General features: G+C 35.8%; 1 protein-coding gene across 2 annotated transcripts; it reads right to left on the bottom strand.

Annotated features, from left to right (window-relative positions):
- Window positions 1-4,459: 4,459 nt before the first annotated feature.
- arhgap4a (Rho GTPase activating protein 4a) lies at window positions 4,460-18,553 on the bottom strand. 2 transcript variants are annotated; one of them, XM_081385849.1, is made up of 24 exons: window positions 18,356-18,553; window positions 15,571-15,660; window positions 15,113-15,284; window positions 14,201-14,363; window positions 13,896-13,958; window positions 13,652-13,780; window positions 12,602-12,730; window positions 12,296-12,517; window positions 12,123-12,224; window positions 11,769-11,957; window positions 11,083-11,167; window positions 10,978-11,005; window positions 10,649-10,745; window positions 10,509-10,569; window positions 10,357-10,434; window positions 10,147-10,275; window positions 8,612-8,717; window positions 8,300-8,524; window positions 7,082-7,146; window positions 6,835-7,003; window positions 5,936-6,034; window positions 5,555-5,686; window positions 5,384-5,450; window positions 4,460-5,295 (listed from the first exon to the last, which is right to left on the bottom strand). In XM_081385849.1, exons 2-24 carry the CDS (start codon window positions 15,635-15,637, stop codon window positions 5,122-5,124), a joined length of 2,751 nt encoding a protein of 916 aa, XP_081241975.1. In that variant the 5' UTR covers window positions 15,638-15,660; window positions 18,356-18,553; the 3' UTR covers window positions 4,460-5,121. The 2 variants fall into 2 exon arrangements, 1 of the variants encoding a protein (XP_081241975.1); XR_014031649.1 differs by having other exon boundaries at window positions 4,782-5,295; window positions 5,936-6,057; window positions 18,356-18,543.
- Between the last annotated feature and the right edge of the window lie 179 nt (window positions 18,554-18,732).

Below are 18,732 nucleotides of genomic sequence, written 5' to 3'. Positions count from 1 at the left end.
AGGCTTGCCACCATGACTATTTGTCAAAGACCACCTGGATGATCCATGACAGCTATTCGAAGAATGCACTATGGACAGATGAGATGAAAGTTACATTTATGGCATAAATTAGGATTGAAAGTTTGATGAAGACAAAATGCATCACTGCAGGAAAGTATCTCATTCCAGCCATTATATGGTGATGAGGTTATCATTCGGCATCTGGACTGTACAAATGGGCTAAAATTCTTCACAAACTGATCTGCTACGACAATTGTTTTGTACGTTATAGTGGACTAATTTTTGATAATATGCAGATAATTCTATCAACACCCTAAATCCATATTTAATTTTTTCGGATTCATTTATTTACTTGGAAAGTGATGTGTCTCATTACCGTGTCTGTCATTATCATAAACTTCCTTATATATACTTGGATGTTTGAAATTGACTTGAGCGATAACCTCTTTTTTTGGTCAGTACATCACCAGTTGCATAATGAACCAAAAAGTGCAGTAAAAATTGTACACAAAAACACTACTGTTTATAAGGCTAACAGACAATTCATACTTCAAGTAGGGATAGCAATTGGAACATTCTGTGCTCACATGCAAAACCAAAACTATGTCCTTAAATGGGTATCTATCCCTCTGACATTATCATATACACATCTCTTTGGATCCCAGATTAACCTTTGAATTCTTTTAAAGTCTGTTTCCTCTGAGAACAGGAAATACAATGAAGACCAGTATTAAACTAATGTGAACTGCTGGGCAAGTGAGCTTTATTAAACACTGTTTACGTGTCAAAAATAAAAGTCTTAAAGTGCAAACCTAAAAGTCAGGGTCATGTGGGATCGATTTGGATCCTTGAAACATTCCTATGAATGAAACCATCATTTCTTCTCATCCCGTAGGCTTTGTTGGACAGGAACGCGGTGCTTATTAATGGCCATGGTTTAGGATGACCACAGAAATCCTGCCAGTGTTAGACGATGTGCTGTGACTGTGTCCGAGGTCATTCACTAATTCATTGCCGTTTCTGGCAGTTTTAGAGATATAAAGGGGGAATAGATATGTTGAGAGGCTGACCCATCCATGAAGAAGAAATTGGGGTCAGATATAGCATGAAGCTTATAACCGAAATAAATCCATTTCTTTTTATAGAAAAATGTACGACTCAATAAACAGCATGAAGTGACAACAAAGAATTTAAACTTTCAGAATAGTCCAGGAAAGCCAAACTTTGCCTGGAATTCCACTCTGTAATTTTCCTTTCGGAATGATGGATTCCCAAATAATCTATAATGAGCATTTCAGTACACACTTTTTTGGGGGGCAAATGTGGTCCATTTTAGAGCAAAAGCATCTTTGGAATCTGATAAATAATTATCATTCCGGCAGCAGAGTCTCTCATCTAAGTTTGGATTTTAGAGCTTAAAGTAGTTTACAGTTTTATGACACTACTGGTAGTATATTATTCTAGTTCCATTCTGTGTAACTGTTTAAACTATATCCCAAAAAATAGCTGAGAAAACCACAGTATGATGAACAAGAAATAAGAAGTGTGAACTTTAAGTAATAAAAACCCTGAATGAATACTATCGTCGCATGCACTGATGTGGTGCATGGATGTATACAACATGATTACAAACAGCAGCTCCACATTATAACGTATAGAAATGTTGACTGGGCTGAAAGGTTAATAAACACAACAGTGAGAAAAAGGATGTCTAAAACAGCTGCTGCTAAAAACATTTTCACACCAGATCAGATCATGCATAAAAATACAACATTGAATCAGCCTACATAATAAAAAGCTGCTCAAAATAAGATTAGTTTGTAGCCCATTTCATCTCTGAAATATTTATCTAGGAGCCCTTTGCAAGAATGTTTTCCTGGATTTCTGCAAGAACTGCGTGTTTGTTTTACAGTATTACATAAGCTTTAAGCATTACTCTCTAATAAGGATGAAATTACTTACACCTTAGTTGGCCTTAGGACGTCCTGGCAGCTGGCCATGCTACTGGCACACTGCTCGATCTGAAAACACAAGAAACACATTTCTGAAGGCCAGACATTGCATTCTGTTTAATAGCCTGTCTTGCTTGCACTTATAGTTAATTGCAAATACCTGTAGTATTATATAAAAGTTATGAAGGTCTATAAAGTTTATAAAAATGTTAAGCTGTCAAATGAAGGCTACAAAGTTTGGAATTTATTGGAAAGTACGGTGGAAATAACTGATCACATATTTTGTAGGCCTACCTTTTGTAGCCAATTATATACTGACATTTTTAAGGATTTTTTTAAAAGTTTGTGTTTTTACAATTTTGGGAAAAGATCGTGATATTATTAAGTAATGTTACTAAATCTTGAAAAGGCCATTTTTATGACTATGACTTTGACTTCGGTCATATCGGAGTCTTACTGCCCTCAAGTGTTTATTAGTCAGAACTGCAATTTTTCTTTAACCTTATAAAGAAGCATTTATCTAAAATGTCTTGTATTTAAATAAGTAAAAAACCGACTGAACAACAGGCAATGGCACTAGAGGCTTTTGCAATTTTCAGTGATTCAATAACATTGCTGTTTCTAAAGGAAAAATGTCAAAGGAAATTAAATAGACTTTTCCATCAGAGGGACAAGAATAATTTCTGGCTATTCATGGAGACAACATGGACACCACAGAATATCAATAGCAGTAGTTGCAAACAGTTCAGTCTTAGAATCATTTCAGCTAGTCGTTAGGTGTGTCCCCAGCTTAAGATTCACCCTGTTCCATGCTTTTTTCAAGGAAAGAAAATATTGTTCATCAAAACTAACTGCAAAACTGCTAGGCCTATAGCTACTACAACAAATGGTGCAATTTCAAAGTATTATGACTGAATACATTTTGTTGAATGAGTAAACCATAAATTTCCATTAGATAAAATATTATGCAAGAAATAAAGGGAGGTACGAGAGCACCATGGTTTAATAAGGTTATTGCAATAAAAAATGTTAAGTAACCTCCAACATTTCTAGTCTTATAACATTAATAATATTAAATAGGAAAACAATATTTTGGTTTTATGAGGCCTAAGTTACGTATTGGCATAAAGTTGGGAAATACACCATTATTACAACGGATTTTAACAGTAACTTAATTAAACTTACCTTTGAATTTCTGTGATTCTTCATCTTCAGTGACTTATATACCAGCTTATTTTATCTTTTATCTCCGTCGTCAAGGTCTGAACCGAGAAAGCCATCGTGTCATAACCGTCGTTGATCGCGCGGGCTGAAACAGGTTAAAGGGGTGATTGATAATGATTTCACTTTTCTAACTTTAGTTAGTGTGTAATATTGCTGTTTGAGCATAAACAGCATCTGCAAAGTTACAACGCTCAAAGTCTAAAGCAAAGGGAGATATTTTCTTTTAAAGAAATTGCTTTTTAACAAACTGCTTGTAGGGACTACTACACGACATTCCTTACGGGGTTAGTGACATCACCGACCCTAAAATTTACATAAACCACGCCCCCGGGAACGCGATTTATAGATTATCATGACAACATATGCTAATCAATGACTAGAAGATAACAACACATATGCTACATTAAATTAATCAACTAACCAATCAGAAATGTCCTGTTGCTTCTACATGTTGTCACTTCTTCTTGAGTCTCTCCATCATTGTCTGACTCCAGTTTTAACATAAAAGGCTAAAAGTTTTAGAAATGTTCAGTGCATGTGTGAGGTAAAAGGACACAAGTTGTTGAAGCTCCGCCCTCTGTGCTGGGAGCAGCAGCTCATTTGCATTTAAAGGAACAGACACAAAAATGGTGCGTTTTTGCTCATCTTCAAAAAGTGACAATTTTAACATGCTATATAAAAATATCTGTGGGGTATTTTGAGCTAAAACTTCACATACACACTCTGGGGACATCAAAGACTTATTTTACATCTTGTGAAAGGGGCATTATACCACCCCTGGTGGAATCATGAAAGAAATTAGTAGGATACCTTATTAGTTCATTGAGGTGTGAATATGACCTGTTAGGGTACAACCACAGCATTTGTACCCAAAGTGTTCACAAATGGACCCTAACGGTACATTTTTTTTTCAGACAATGCACACCGATTTGCATGCAGAAAGTACCTCAGACTTTCTGATTTTTTTTGAGCGGGGGACAAAGTTTTATCAATGAAAGTGTGCAAAAGATATTTTAAACCATGCACCTCTTTACACAAATACACTTGGATAAACATAGCCTATAATGATTTATAATTTAGAGCTGTGGTGGGGACAAATTTAGTTGGAAGTTGCATACATACGTCGTTCCCCTGTGTCGCTGTCACGTCATATCTGTATACAAAGAAAAGTATCTCTTTCAGAGTGAAACTAAAAGCTTGTTGTCAGAACGGCTTGTGGCCACTTTTGTTTACTGTTTATGACTGTTATTTTAGTTATACCTTTCAGGGAGTAAGGCTATTTTCTGCATACATTTTTTATAACAAATAATCTCTTACAGCACCTAAAACCTCCATTCTTAACTTTTTCTCCTTTTGTCTTTCATGTGTTGTTTATATGGAATATTATTGTCTTTCATAAACATGTTGTTCAACTTCAGTGTCCAATTTTTCATTACCTACAAGTCACTTGTAACACAGTTATTAATTACTAACTGTTCTCTAACTGTTAACTTTCTTGATATCAAATTAGTTTATCTTGTGTAAGTCTGCTGCTGTGTAGTATTTTAAATTTCTTAAAAGTTTTCACAGTCACTTACATAGAAAAGAAAAGAAAATGACAGTATGAGCCTTTGTGAGACTATAGCCTTACTGTAGGCCTCATATATTCTTATTTCACAGAGTAAAGTACACTGAAGAACAGTTGCTTGTTACAAGTGTGCAAATGAGACTGTAGGAAAGTAAATGGCAACATATTGTACAACAGTCACATGCATTCACAGCTAAAACAGGTTTCACATAATGGATTGATAGTGCCTCTTAAACCAACCTTTTTAAACAGTACAAAAAAATAACATACACAGAGATTGAGCTCTCACTCACACTTATGTTTCACCTAAATTTTCTTGTGTTTCTTTACTTTCGTTACAAGATTCCCCTTCTCCTCATTTCTTTATTTTTTATTTTTTCACCCAACATGGTCAGCTGATCTAAATAAACCCTTTCCTTTCCACCCCAGTCCTCTGTTCGAAGGCGTTTGCACAGGGGATGTTGTCTCTGGGGATGTAGATGTGTTTTTATCCGGGGAAGACTGGCGGACAAGAAGCTCCTTAAACACTGAGTGCATCATGTGATGCACTTCCTGCAAGATTTGGTAGACAAAAGCACACTTTAGTAGGGGGAGGGAGGAGATCTCATTGGTATTAAAACTGGGATTTAAACATCCTGACCTTATCCACTTCTACTCCGAGTTCCTCTCTGCTTCCCCCCTCGTTAGTGGATCGTCTCATTTGAGGGCTGTCAAAGTTATAAATTGACTGATTTAGTCATTATTCCATGACATCATCTGTGACAATAAAATCTCCATAATGCCAAACAAACAGTCTAGGCTTTTTACACACTCTAATGTTTTCCGCAGAGCCCCTGGAGAATTTCCAGCCTGTATATATTGTCCTGTGGGTATTTGTAACGAAACCTTTCCAGAAGTGACATGGCTGGGTCCGACCCCGGCTTTGTCACTTGTGACCTTGAGCCTAGAAAATGAAAACAGATAGAATTATTCTCTAGTTTATCTAGTTACTGAATCATTGGTCATTATTATGCAATAAGAATGATGATTCATTCTTTGATCATCATTATGTAGCAAGAATGAGGTTCACATACATAGATACTATGCTTGTTTCATTTGCTGTATTTGTATAAACTCTGTACAAGTCACATACTAAACAGAATATAATAACAAAGCTATCCTCCACACATTATACAATATGTGAGTGTTTTACCGTGTACTTTGCTCTGTTTTCAGCTCTTCCTCTGTCTGCTGTCTACCACAGCTGGATTTCAGAGTTTCCTTCCCTTTCTGATCTTGGCCTCCATCCACACTGAGCAACATAGAGGGAGAGAACTGAGGAGTGTTATGACTCTCTGGACTGTGGTTTGTAGTAACTGATTGTGGTTGTGACTCAATAGTGATACGTGAGTCACAACTTAAAGCCAATTCTTCTAAATGCCTTCAATTTATATAACACCCAATAAAGTTCTACAACTCCAACAGGCGGTGACATTAACAGGTCTGTAAATGCATAGATTATGGGCAAGCAAACAAATAAATCAGTGAAATCAGTAAGTAGTTTCCTCAGTTGACTATTCGCTAAGGTCCACCCCTTTGGTTACTGTTGCTCACTCAGACAAGCTTTGCAGAATGTCCCAATGAATTTCAGTAAAATGAGCTCAAAGTGATTGGATATTATACTTATGTGGGCTTGAATGAAGTATAGAATATTGCAAAGGTTTTTTTTTTATTAAAAAGTTATTAATGAGAGATAATTTATGTCTTATATCTGTCTTTATAACTGTTGGGATGGATATTGGGTAAAATTACCCAATAAAGTTATGCAACTCCAACAGGCGGTGACATAAATGGATGTATAAATCCACTGACCATAGGAAATCAAGTAAATAAAGAAGTGAAATCAGTAAGTAGTTTCTTCAGTTGACCATTTGCTTAGCTCCACCCCCTTGGTTACTGTTCTTCACGTCCCACAGGATTGAATTTCAGTAAAATGTGCAAATAAAGTGATTGTGAGGGCTAGAATGAAGTGTAGCATTGCAAAGCATCTTTATCCACATTTTTCTTTAAATTGTTAAAAGTGGCCATGCATTTAGAGATAAAAAAACCTACCTTTGCACACTAATATATTTATTTGGGATGAGCCCCTTTGTCCCATTCACCTCCCCTCTCCACCAATCAGAGGAGGCTTTGCTGTATAGGATGAAGCGGTCCCCGTATTTAAAGGACAGCTCTGCTGAAGAACGGCCTGTGTAGTCAAACATGGCCACACCTTGCAGCTCTGCACATCAAAAACAAGACAGAGAAATTAGTTTAGTTCTACTCACCCAATGTTGAGAGTAAACTATGTCAAACTTACCGTCTTTTCCTTCTTTTGTTTGAGATTGCTCTGATTCGCCATCACCTTCCTCTGTTACAGTCTCACTGTAGGCATAAGAAATATTAAGTCAAGTCAATTTTATTTGTATAGTGCTTTTCACAATACACATTGTTTCAAAGCATATTTATAGAAAATCATGATGTCAATGTTTCTAATATTTTAATATCTTCAACTTATAGTCACATTTAGCAGATTAGAGCTGGGCGATAATCTAGTTTTACATTTTACGATCATGTAAACAATCAAGTAGATAAGATTTGTTATATAGTACATATTGCTTATTGTGATACCGTATGTATGCGGGTAAAATTGTGGGATATATCCAGCTCTATAGAGCTGTGCCTGGTCCTGCAGATTTGCTTTATCAGGAAGATCAGGCCCTTCCAATCAGAGCATGCTACACAAATTCTTGCCCAAGCTCTTGTTCTATCCAGACTGGACTATTGTAATGCTCTCTTGGCAGGCCTTCCAGCATGTACTGTCAAACCTCTGCAACTGATCCAGAATGCAGCAGCGAGAGTGGTGTTTAACAAGCCGAACAGAGCGTACATCACACCTCTCTTTATCAATTTGCACTGGTTGCCGATAGCCAATAGCCGCTCGTAGGAAATGTAGGCACTGATATTTACCCACAGAACAACTACTGGCTCTGCACCCCTATACCTAAACGCACTACTTAAGATTTATGTGCCCTTCAGAAGCTTGCGTTCTGCAAGTGAAAGAGGCAACATCCAAAAGATGCACAAAATCACTTTAACGGCCCTTAACCTTGACTGTTCCATGCTTGTGGAATGACCTGCCTAACTCAACCCGTCTTTAGCCATTTTCAAGAAGCCTTTTTCGTCTGCACTTGACCAGTTAAATCTAACACTTTCTATTCTATTATATTTCCATTCTATTTTTTTATTTATTAAATTAATTGCTACATGTACTGTGCAAGACAAACTGGGATTAGTCACAGCACCTACATATTGTAAGTGCCCCCATTATTACATAATGGCGTGAATGCAGCCTTACATTTGAGTTAAATATACTATATATCACTTTACGTGAGTAAACTGTACTTATGTAAATAAAGTTGGATATGCTTATATTTTCAATAAAGCATGCTTAAAAGATTTTTGCTTTATGCTGTTAGCACATACAGTATGTGTTTATGTGTGTGTGCGCACTAAAGGGATGGAGCTTAATTCTCACCAGTCTTCTTCTTCCAATGCCATGCACTTTTCATACACTGGCCCGGGTAATTCATTCTGGCTAGGGAAGATGCTCTCATGTTGGATAATGATACTCTTGACCAGGGCATTGATGCGCTGAAGCTCGGACGCATCACCATTATCTGGCCCCCTAACTAGACTGGGCCCGAAGCACACTGCCAGGTTATAGGGCTGCATCATGTTCTCGTCACTGTACTGGGAGACACTTTACACACACATATACAAACATTTAGATGCGTTGATTTCATGACAGAAAAAAGGCCAACACCCAGTGACACCCTGTGATACTCACTGGTGAAGAAATGCAAAAATATATCTCATGACAATGATGAGCGTGGCAGGATATGAGGAGATGACGCACTTCAGCTGTGTTACTCTTTTTGTTTCGTCGTCTATTTCTGAAAGAGAGGGAAAAAAGACACCTTGAAATTTATTCATTGCTGCAACCCCTTGAAGTTGACAAAATAAACTTCTGGCAGAAATGCATTTAAAACGGACAGTTTTCCTTTTGTATCAATTTATTAACTAATAAAATAAATTGTTCACTAAAATAATAATTGACTGCCAATAACCAGAAGCAAATCATAGTAGAAGCATATATATATATATATTAAGGACAATATTTTTTTTTATTGAAAATAAAAAAATGGGCAAAAATATATATAGGATATATGGCCTTTTTTATAGATTTTATAGATAGATTTTTAATATAAAGAAAATATATATTTGTTTAATTATATATATATATATAGAGAGAGAGAGAGAGAGAGAGAGAGAGAGAGAGAGAGAGAGAGAGAGTTCAGATGCAAAAAAAGTGCCATCTGAAATTTTCTTCTAGAATGATCATTTTTATCAAGCTTGTATATTCAGTAATTTCACTTAAATGACAATTAATAGGTAATCTTCATTGTCATTTAAGTGAAATTACTGAACTTGATAAAAATGATCATTCTAGAAGAAAATTTCAGATGGCACTTAGAGGCTTTTGCATCTGAACTCTTCATATATATATATATATATACAGATATACATATATACATACAGTATATATAATCCATATGGAAAAAAAGTTTAATAACTTTATGTAACAATATACACAACTGTTCAAAAGTAATGACTTGGGGTCGGTAAGATTTTCTTTTAAGTATGTCTCTTAGTGTTAACTTGTGTAAAATAACTTTTTTTTAAATACTTTACCTAATATGGCTAAATAGTTCAAATTAAATAAAAAAAAAATCTGCTTTTCAGCAGCTATTACATCTTCAGTGTCACATGATCCTTCAGAATATGCTAATTTGGTGCTCAAGAGACATTTGCAATTATTATCAGTGTTAACATTTTTGTGGAAACCATGATGCATTTTTTCAGGATTCTTTGATAAATAGAAAGTTTTTATTTTAAATAGATTTTTTTCAAAAGTGTAAAAATCTTCACATTCACTTTTACTCAATTTAATGCATCCTTGCTGAATAAGTAGTATAATTTCTTTCTTTTCTTTTTTCTTTTTTTAAAGTAATGTACTAATCGTAGTGTATACCATAAAGCAATTTTCTGGATTTTTAATTAGGCACTGAATAGAATTCCTATTAAAAGTTCTTAAAAAAATGGAACAGCACCATGTAAACTGAAGGCTACTGGGTAACTCTAAAATGAGTTCTTCAAATTGTCCCTGCACAAATTTCAACAGGAAACCTTATAACTAGAAAGAAAAGCACATTCAAAACATTTCATTGAATGTTTAAACAGTTACGGACCTAATGACTGAACTCACATACATTATACAAAACAAACAAGCAAGCACGTAATAGTGTGGTAAAGTCCTCTTACGGCCGCATTCCATCAGTTGGTCATAACTGTCCTCAGGAAAAAGGGGTTTCTCTAGTCCTCTAAAATAAAGTTTCAGCACTCCAGCCACAGAGTCCATGTCACATCCCCCATCAGCAAGGGGGTCATCGCCTATGAATAATTACAAAAAATCACAGCCTATTACTAATGCTCAGTGAAAGGAAGGAGAATATCATCACTCAGTACACATACCTTTCTCAAACGCATCCTTCAGTTGATTCACCACCATCTGAGATCCCGGCACTCTGAACAATCCCTCATGATGTAAGCCTTACCAGAGAAAAGGGTGAATGGGTTAGAAAACCAGTGATTTGAGATGGAAAGAATTGTAGAAAGAGATTTACCATTGAGGTTGATGAACCGAATGCAGTTTTCCACCACTGCAGGAATGAGCTGTCCTGATGCCTAATAGGGAGGAAACACTGAGTGAGTCAGATGCCTTGAACTGTTCTGAGTAAATCCAGAGCACTTCTGAGAGATTTACTTGGATGTATGATATTAGATCCCCACTGAAGAGCTTCTGGTTGATCTTGGCACCGGGGTTAGTCTTTTTATGACGCACAGATCTTTTGGAGCATGTTCTAATTAAACAGAAATGTTTAATTTAATCAACACTAAAACTAAAAACAGGCCATTTTACTTTCACTATAACCCATTAAAATGCAGAAATTTTACCATTTGCCAATTTTGCCATATATATCTTTATAAATTATGTGACATACATATATATATATATATATATATATATATATATATATATATATATATATATAGGATGTAGGATGTCAGTTAAAGAAAGCCTTGTTTCCTTACCTGGAATTAGCTACATCAACACTTTCAGCTGATAACAAAAAAGAACAAAAATCAATGGTCTTCGCTTTACAACAATTTCTGTATAGATAGGAAACATTATTCTACCTTTTTGAATGGCAACCTTTAGCAGGTCATGTTTGGCCTCCAGTTTTGATATTAAAGAGCTGCTGCATAGATGGTCTCTGACTTTCTGCAACATCATAAAGTCATAGTATTAGAAAAAGTCAGACAAAAACAGTAATAAAGACAAATAGAGTATAATAATAATAGTAATAATTGTATGAAATAATACATATTTAAATTTCTAAACGTGATAGAAATGTATTATTTAAATTATATTATAGTAAATATATTAAATATTTACCATAATAATATTTTTATAATATTTATTTAATATTATAAATATATATATAAAAACAGCATTACAAATATTGAATATATATATATATTTACATTCATTTATATATATATATATATATATATATATATATATATATATAAATAGTTTATATTATATTAAATATTTAATATAAGTGTATAAGGTATAAGTGTTTAATAATGGATTTCTATTTTAATATATTTAAATTTATGTGAAAGCAAAGCTGAATTAAAGGAATCACTCTAGTCTTCAGTGTCACATGATCAATCAGAACAGGAATGTTGAAAACAGTTGTGCTGCTTAATACTTTTTTTGTTGAAACCGTGATTTTTTTTTTAGGATTCTTTGATGAACAGAAAGTTCTAAATAACTAAAAAAAAAAGTTTTTTAAATCATTATTTGTTTTGATTACCGTGAAATAAAAACTCTCAGTGTCCGGAAGGCTGGCTCTGCGCTTCAGCTGATAGTTCTTATTGGCTGATATATCACTGTTCCCCTCTGGTGATGACGGGCTGCTGGGAAAGTCTGGGATGGATCCAAAAGTGTCCTCAACAATACCATCCAGCATGGAATTTTGGGCCGACTGAAGTAATTTGCCGGACTGCAATATTTGTTATGTATATTCATGTTTAGATGAACCAGAACCAAATAGTACTCATAAATACAGTATTTATTCATCCAACTGTCACTACACCTATCCTGTCATTTGACAGTAGTGCTATACATACATAATAATAATTTGTGTGATTCTGTGGGGTTTGTGTACCTCCTCAACCTCCGTGGTGACTGAAGACAGCCTAGACTGGAGCTGGTGGAAGCGAGTCACCAGCTCGCTCATCATCTCACACTTTGCAGACACCTCAACAACCTGGAAGAGGACACATATAAGCAACTGCGCATTTTTACACTTACGTACATAGACATTTTATCACGCAGTACCTGGTCGCCTTCATAGGGTTGGTACTGAAAGCGCAGGGGCAGGCAAAAGGCTGAGATGTTGGCCTGCATGAGAGTGTCTCTGTCCTGGTTCTGGTTCAGCTCTGAGACAGTTGTGTCCAGCTGCTGCAGCCCAGAGCTCAAGTTCTGCTGGCCCCATTGGCGACTGGTCAGGTAAAAACGGAACACCTTGGATATGGACTGGTGGTAACCCAGATCACAGCACTGAGAGGGCATGTAATGAGAGGTTGAATTATACCTGCTCAGTACAAAAACCTGATCATATAGAGGCAATACAAAGAAACTCACATCTATGAGAGTGGAGAGATCTTGAAGGTAGTATTTGTTCATGCATGCATTTGCTGCAGCCAAGTTGAGCAGGTAGTCATTTCGTGCTTTTGTGCTCTTAAGCTGAATTTCTTGAACTTTACTTTGCCTCTATGCACACATAAAGGTGAAATGTAACCTCAGAAGTTACTGGAACAATCATTTATCCACACACAAACAGGGTTGCACTACTTAACCACAACAAACAAACACTCTGCTTTGCAATCTACCACCATCACATGCAAAGAACACTTGCCCCACATCGCTGCACAGAGGAAAATGCTGCCCATGTGCATGCAGGCAAAGCACTGTAATATTCATTTGTTTCCTTGATTTTGTACTATATTCAATACAAGTTAGGCTAAAGTCAACATGGCATTACGCTGATTAACACAAAAAATAATTCAACTCATGCGTTAATTTTCTTTAAAGTCACATTAAAATCCGGAATTGACTATTCTATTTTTTTTTTTTTTTTGCAGGGGATTTTACAGTATTTATTATAAATGATTTATCCATGGACATCATTATTTGTTTGTTTTTTTAATTCATGTTAAATTCAAGCATTCTTCTTTAAAACTTTTGCATTTTTTGATCTGTAAAGATTGGTTAAGGGTTTTAGGCATTATGTTGTAATGGCAACAAAGCTGTTGGGTTCTTGGACATACATTTACAGAGTAAGTAACTTTTTGGGTCACTCCCCTTTTAAACCGGTTAGATTACATTGATTAAGTAGTAATTTAGTTACTAAAACAAGGGAACTAATTTTTCATTTGTGGCCACACTATCTTCCCCCTCCGTTTTGTTTACAATGTTGGCGCTATACAAATTGGCCACATTCACTTCCATGACAAGTGCTTCACTGTAACCCAGATTTGTCCATAAGTGGAAATTCTTCTTTTTTTGGTAATCAACATTATGCCACAAGTGCAGTCAATTGAGCTTAACTTGTATAGAACCTTAAATATATCTTTAATTATAATCATTTCATTCACAACCATTTTATATTTTGGTATTAAAAAGGAAGTATACTTTCTCTATCTGCCGTTCCATCTTTTTAGAAGCACTTTGTTTTTGCTTTTCCTCCAGTCTGACTGCTTCCTTTAGTTTGCCTTCTGCGGACAGGAACTCAGAATAGTACTGGTAATATGTCTTCAAGGTCTGATTTTTCACAAACATAAGAATGAGATTTGCAATCCATTAACTGTAAATGCATGTTTACAATCGATTCTGAAAGAAATGTGGCTTGATGAGAGGAATGAGGGGTTAAACTGACTGTTTGAAGTTCTGTGGTGACCTTCAGAAGTCCATCCTGTAACTGGGTGTAAATGTCCCTGCTCTGAAAAATAGAAATAATGAAAAAAGAGACATGATTGGTAAATGATTGTCTTAGTAACGTTGTATTACAGTGTCAGGAGAGTGGCCCGGTGACTATGCTAAAGGTGTTATGTTTCTGTGCACTGTCTGCAAAGTGTCTGTGCAAAGGAAGCCACGTGTATTGTTAGAACGGGGCATGCATGTGTGGGTGTTCATGTCTGCAAATGTGTAAGGATGTGAAAATGTTTGTATTTGTGTGTGTACCCGTTTGGCCAGGCGTTGGGCATGTTCAACACAGTGTGAAAGCTGCTGAGGCAGAATGTTGATGTAGCTGTCACTCAAGTAACTGTGATCTCTGCTCTCCTGACGTGTTTGTGTCAACAGCACCTGCCAGCAGTTAACCACTGACTGATGGCTGGGCTCCTTCCTGAGGGTGATAGGAACAAAGAGCTATCAAGTTCCTGATACACAGCAATCTATGTATGCACATCATTTTAGAACCGTTTGCCATTTCAAAATTTGAGGTCAACAATTTTTTTTTTTAATTTTTATTAATATTTATATTATATATAATATTAATATATAATTTTTAATCAGTAAGGATCAAAAGATTTTTACATTGTTATAAAGAATTCTCTCTCAAATAAATGCCATTCTTTTAAACGTACTATTCATTAAAGAAACCTGAAAAAAATTAAGATGGTATCCACAAAAATATTAAGCAGTACAACTGTTTTCAACATTGATAAGAAATCTTGTTTTAGCGACAAATCAGCATATTAGAATGATTTCTGAAGGATCATGTGACACTGAACACTGGAGTAATAGTTACTGAAAGTTAAGTTTGCCATCACAGCAATAAATTACATTTTAAAAGATGTTAAAACAGAGTTAAAGAGACACTTTAAATTATAATCTTATTTAACAGTATTACTTTTTTTTTTTACTGTATTAATGATCAAATAAATGCAGCCTCGGTGAGCATAAAATTCTTTTTCACCGAGCCCAAACTTTTGTTTTGTGAAGTTTTGGTTATCTTTCTTAAACATAAATTGCCCTTACAAGTTTTTTAAGGGTGGCATAAGTAGCCATTGGGCCACTGTTCGTACAGAATTCATTCATAAGTAGATAACAATTTTATGTAATAATGGTGATCTGTTCTTTGTATATTCTCACTTCCTGGTTCTAGAGGAGAACTTGTCACACAGCTTGTCCAGTGAGCGGGCGTACTCTCCCTCGATCTCGCCCCGTCTGCGCAAATAATCAATCAGATCTTGAAACACCTGAGTCTTCTGCTCCACCTGACCGTCAAATATCCTCAACTGCTCCGCCAGCTGCAAACGGACCTCTAGAGAAGAGAAAGAGAGAACAATTATATTTGTATAGTTCCTCTTTGTCAATCTGTTTCATATGACATTGTGTCAAATAACAATTAACAAGAACATGTTGATTTCACAAAGATGGGAGGCAATAAGGATTGGTTATCTTTGTCAAATCTGTCTTGTGATGGTGGAAGTACATGCAAAAACTTGCAGCAGATTTCATCTCATTGGAAAGCAGTCAGTTGGGTACCATTTTCTATTCCTCAGAATGTTTATTGAGTATTTAGTGTTTAGTGTTTGAACATCCATTACCTTTAATCTGTGTGTCGTAGTCCGCTGTCACCACTCTGTCCCTCCACAGTTTGACGTGGGATGACATTGTAGCTCCAAGTAGGTGAGATTCTGCTTTGAACATGTCATATATACTTGAAACATATTTTCATTGGAAATGTATGCTTTTAGTTCAGTCATGACAACCCTCGGGATAGTTTGTAAAACATTTTCTTAATGTAAATAGAATGTGTTTGGTCTTGGCAGACTAGATCTGCTACGCTGCTGCTGGTGCAGAGGAAGTACGACTTGCTTCTGGTAAATGCTCGGACCGTTAAATGAATGGAAACAACTAGAGAGAGGGAGACCCCTGTTGCAGATCTAGACATGTGGTGCTGAGGAGGCGGAGGGCTAGAATAAGAATTGCCATAGTGTGCAGAGATCTTGGTCATAAAGGGAAATGATAATGGATGTGAAATCGCTGATTAACTATGAATGTTACATTGAATGAACCAATTAGAACATGAATAGAGTTTCATGACTGAACTATTTTTTTATTTTTTTTATTCTATACAACCCAAAGAAATTAAGAATATGTACACTTAATTTTAATGTGGACATAAAGGCATTGTTCATATTTTCCTCCTAAAATTAAGCTCCAAGATCAATCACAAAATCAAATCCATATTCAGATATCTTTGGTGGCTTTAAGATAATTTGGACTATGATAATCACTCAAATTTAACTGTCCACAATTACCACAAGACAACTTACCATTGTATACAATAAGTATATAACGAAGTCCTGAGAATCTATCCAATTAATTCACAATAGGATTCTCAGCATTTATTGTCATAGGAAAATGTCTTGGATCACACCTCTCTTCAAAAACTTGCACTGGTTGCACATAAACTTGCACAAATTGCCGCTCGCATCAAACAGGCACTGATATTTTCGCACCGAACAACCACTGGCTCTGCACCCCTATACCTAAACTCACTTCTTAAAGGAGAACTCCGGTCAATTTTAACATTGAGCTAATTTTTTTGTACATTTGGAGTGCTGTCAATACAGAGAACAATGACAAAAATCGGTGTTGCCTACACTGAGTTATTCTATTTTTAAAATTTGCACCCTGTTGACTTCAATGGGGCAAGTTTTAAACCTGCTTTTAGCCTCTTAACATCCTACATGTGTCATTACAAGTGCACAGGTCATGTGAGTGATTCCTTCAGAGTGAACACGAGTGAATCTGACTGCAGTAGATGTGAAAGATATGTATAAAAATGATGTTATTTAAGCCAGTACAAATACCTGTGTTTACATCCTGTTTTCGGTAAAAGTAGTTGATTGCCGAGTTCACGCGCATAGGTTTAGTTACCTATGATCACGCGCGTGAACTCGGCAATCGACTACTTTGGACTTCAACCGAAAACAGGATGTAAATACAGGTATTTGCGCTGGCTTAAATAACATAATTTTTATACATATCTTTCACATCTACTGCAGTCAGATTCACTCGTGTTCACTCTGAAGGAATAACTCACATTTTCTGTGCACTTGTAATGACACATCAAGGATGTTAAGAGGCTAAAAGCAGGTTTAGTACTTGCCCCATTGAAGTCAACAGGGTGCAAATTTTAAAAATAGAATAACTCTGTGTAGGCAACACCAATTTTTGTCGTTGTTCTCTGTATTGACAGCACTCCAAATGTACAAAAAAATGAGCTCAATGTTAAAATTGACCGGAGTTCTCCTTTAAGACTTGTGTGCCCTTCAGAAGCTTGCGTTCTGCAAGTGGAAGAGGCAACATCCCAAAGACACACAAAATCACTTTCACTGGCCTTTACCTTGACTGTTCGCTGGTGGAATGGCCAGCCTAACTCATTTTCATTGCTGAAGATGCATCTTTTTCGTCGTAATAATAACACTTACTATATATCTATAAAAACACCTTGCTATGTGTACTGTGCCAGACCAGCTGGGACTAGTTACAGCACATGCATATTGTTGCTCTATTGTTGATTTGATTGCTTCCATTGTTTTCCTCATTTGTAAGTCATTTGGATTAAAATTGCTAAATGATTAAATTAAATGTATATTCTGATTTAAAACAAACAGACACATTTTTATCTATAATTTACTATATCTAGTAATTTCTACATTTAAGACACTGCACTCATTCATGCTTGTCTGCTCATTGTAATCTCCAGCAAAAGTGTCCTCATTCAACATGCGACAAGGGTCATTGGCCTGCCATGACCTACAGTACAGTAAATGTCCTGTCAGTGTACTGTTCGGTTTTAGTGAACACATTTCACTTCTAAAGTGACAAAATGGGGAAGATAGTAGACTTCCTGTGTTAAGAGCAAATCAGACAGCAGCGGCAAACTCTCACCATGAGTCAAGACGACAGCCCCCCTCCCCTCTCTCCTTCTATCATTCTTCACAGAAACTTCCTCATTTACATCTCTTGAAAATAGCCAAATGTCCACCAAAATATTTTTCTTTCATATCTTCAAATTTAATGGACACAATAATGCATGCTTCCCAACAATAAGAATGTTAATTTTTCTTAACATAAGATGCATCTTTATTTAAACTGTCTGTCTTTAAGAATACATATTATTTACATTTTTTTGAGGGAGTTACTTTTTAGAAATAAAACGGTTTGTAACATGCATTGATAAAATTATATTGTGATATATTTTTAACCAAAAGTAATGTATGATAAAAAAATACCAACTACAAAAGCACAATCAAATGTTACAGAAAAAAGCATCTGTGCAATATCATGTTATTTTATAAGAAAAACCACAACACTTACCTTAGTAACCTGCTGGTATTCACATTAGCATTCTCAGTATATCCACTTAAACAACTTCCACGCAATTATATTATCACTTGTCCAAACGAAAACACTGATAAACTCTTTTCTCCCTTTCACATAAACACAGTGAGATACAGAGAAAGACCAGACAGTTCTTCTCCTTCCTCACTCGGTCACTGTGTGCTGACAGTGAGTGAATGCGGAGTTAAACCTCACCTTATTGGCCCCTCCTCTCCCGTGCCTTCTCAGTTTCACAAACACTATCTTTTCACTTCGGTTTCAAACTACTATTTACTGTATTTGACAGGCTTTATTTAGGGTGGCACGTTTCGTTTAAAGCTATTTATGCCTGCGTGTTTGGACATCTTAAAGAT

Source organism: Scardinius erythrophthalmus (assembly GCF_964197995.2).
Source record: "Scardinius erythrophthalmus genome assembly, chromosome: 15".
Taxonomy (NCBI): domain Eukaryota; kingdom Metazoa; phylum Chordata; class Actinopteri; order Cypriniformes; family Leuciscidae; genus Scardinius; species Scardinius erythrophthalmus.
Note: the sequence above shows the minus strand (reverse complement) of the source record. Positions and strands in the feature narration are given on the sequence as shown.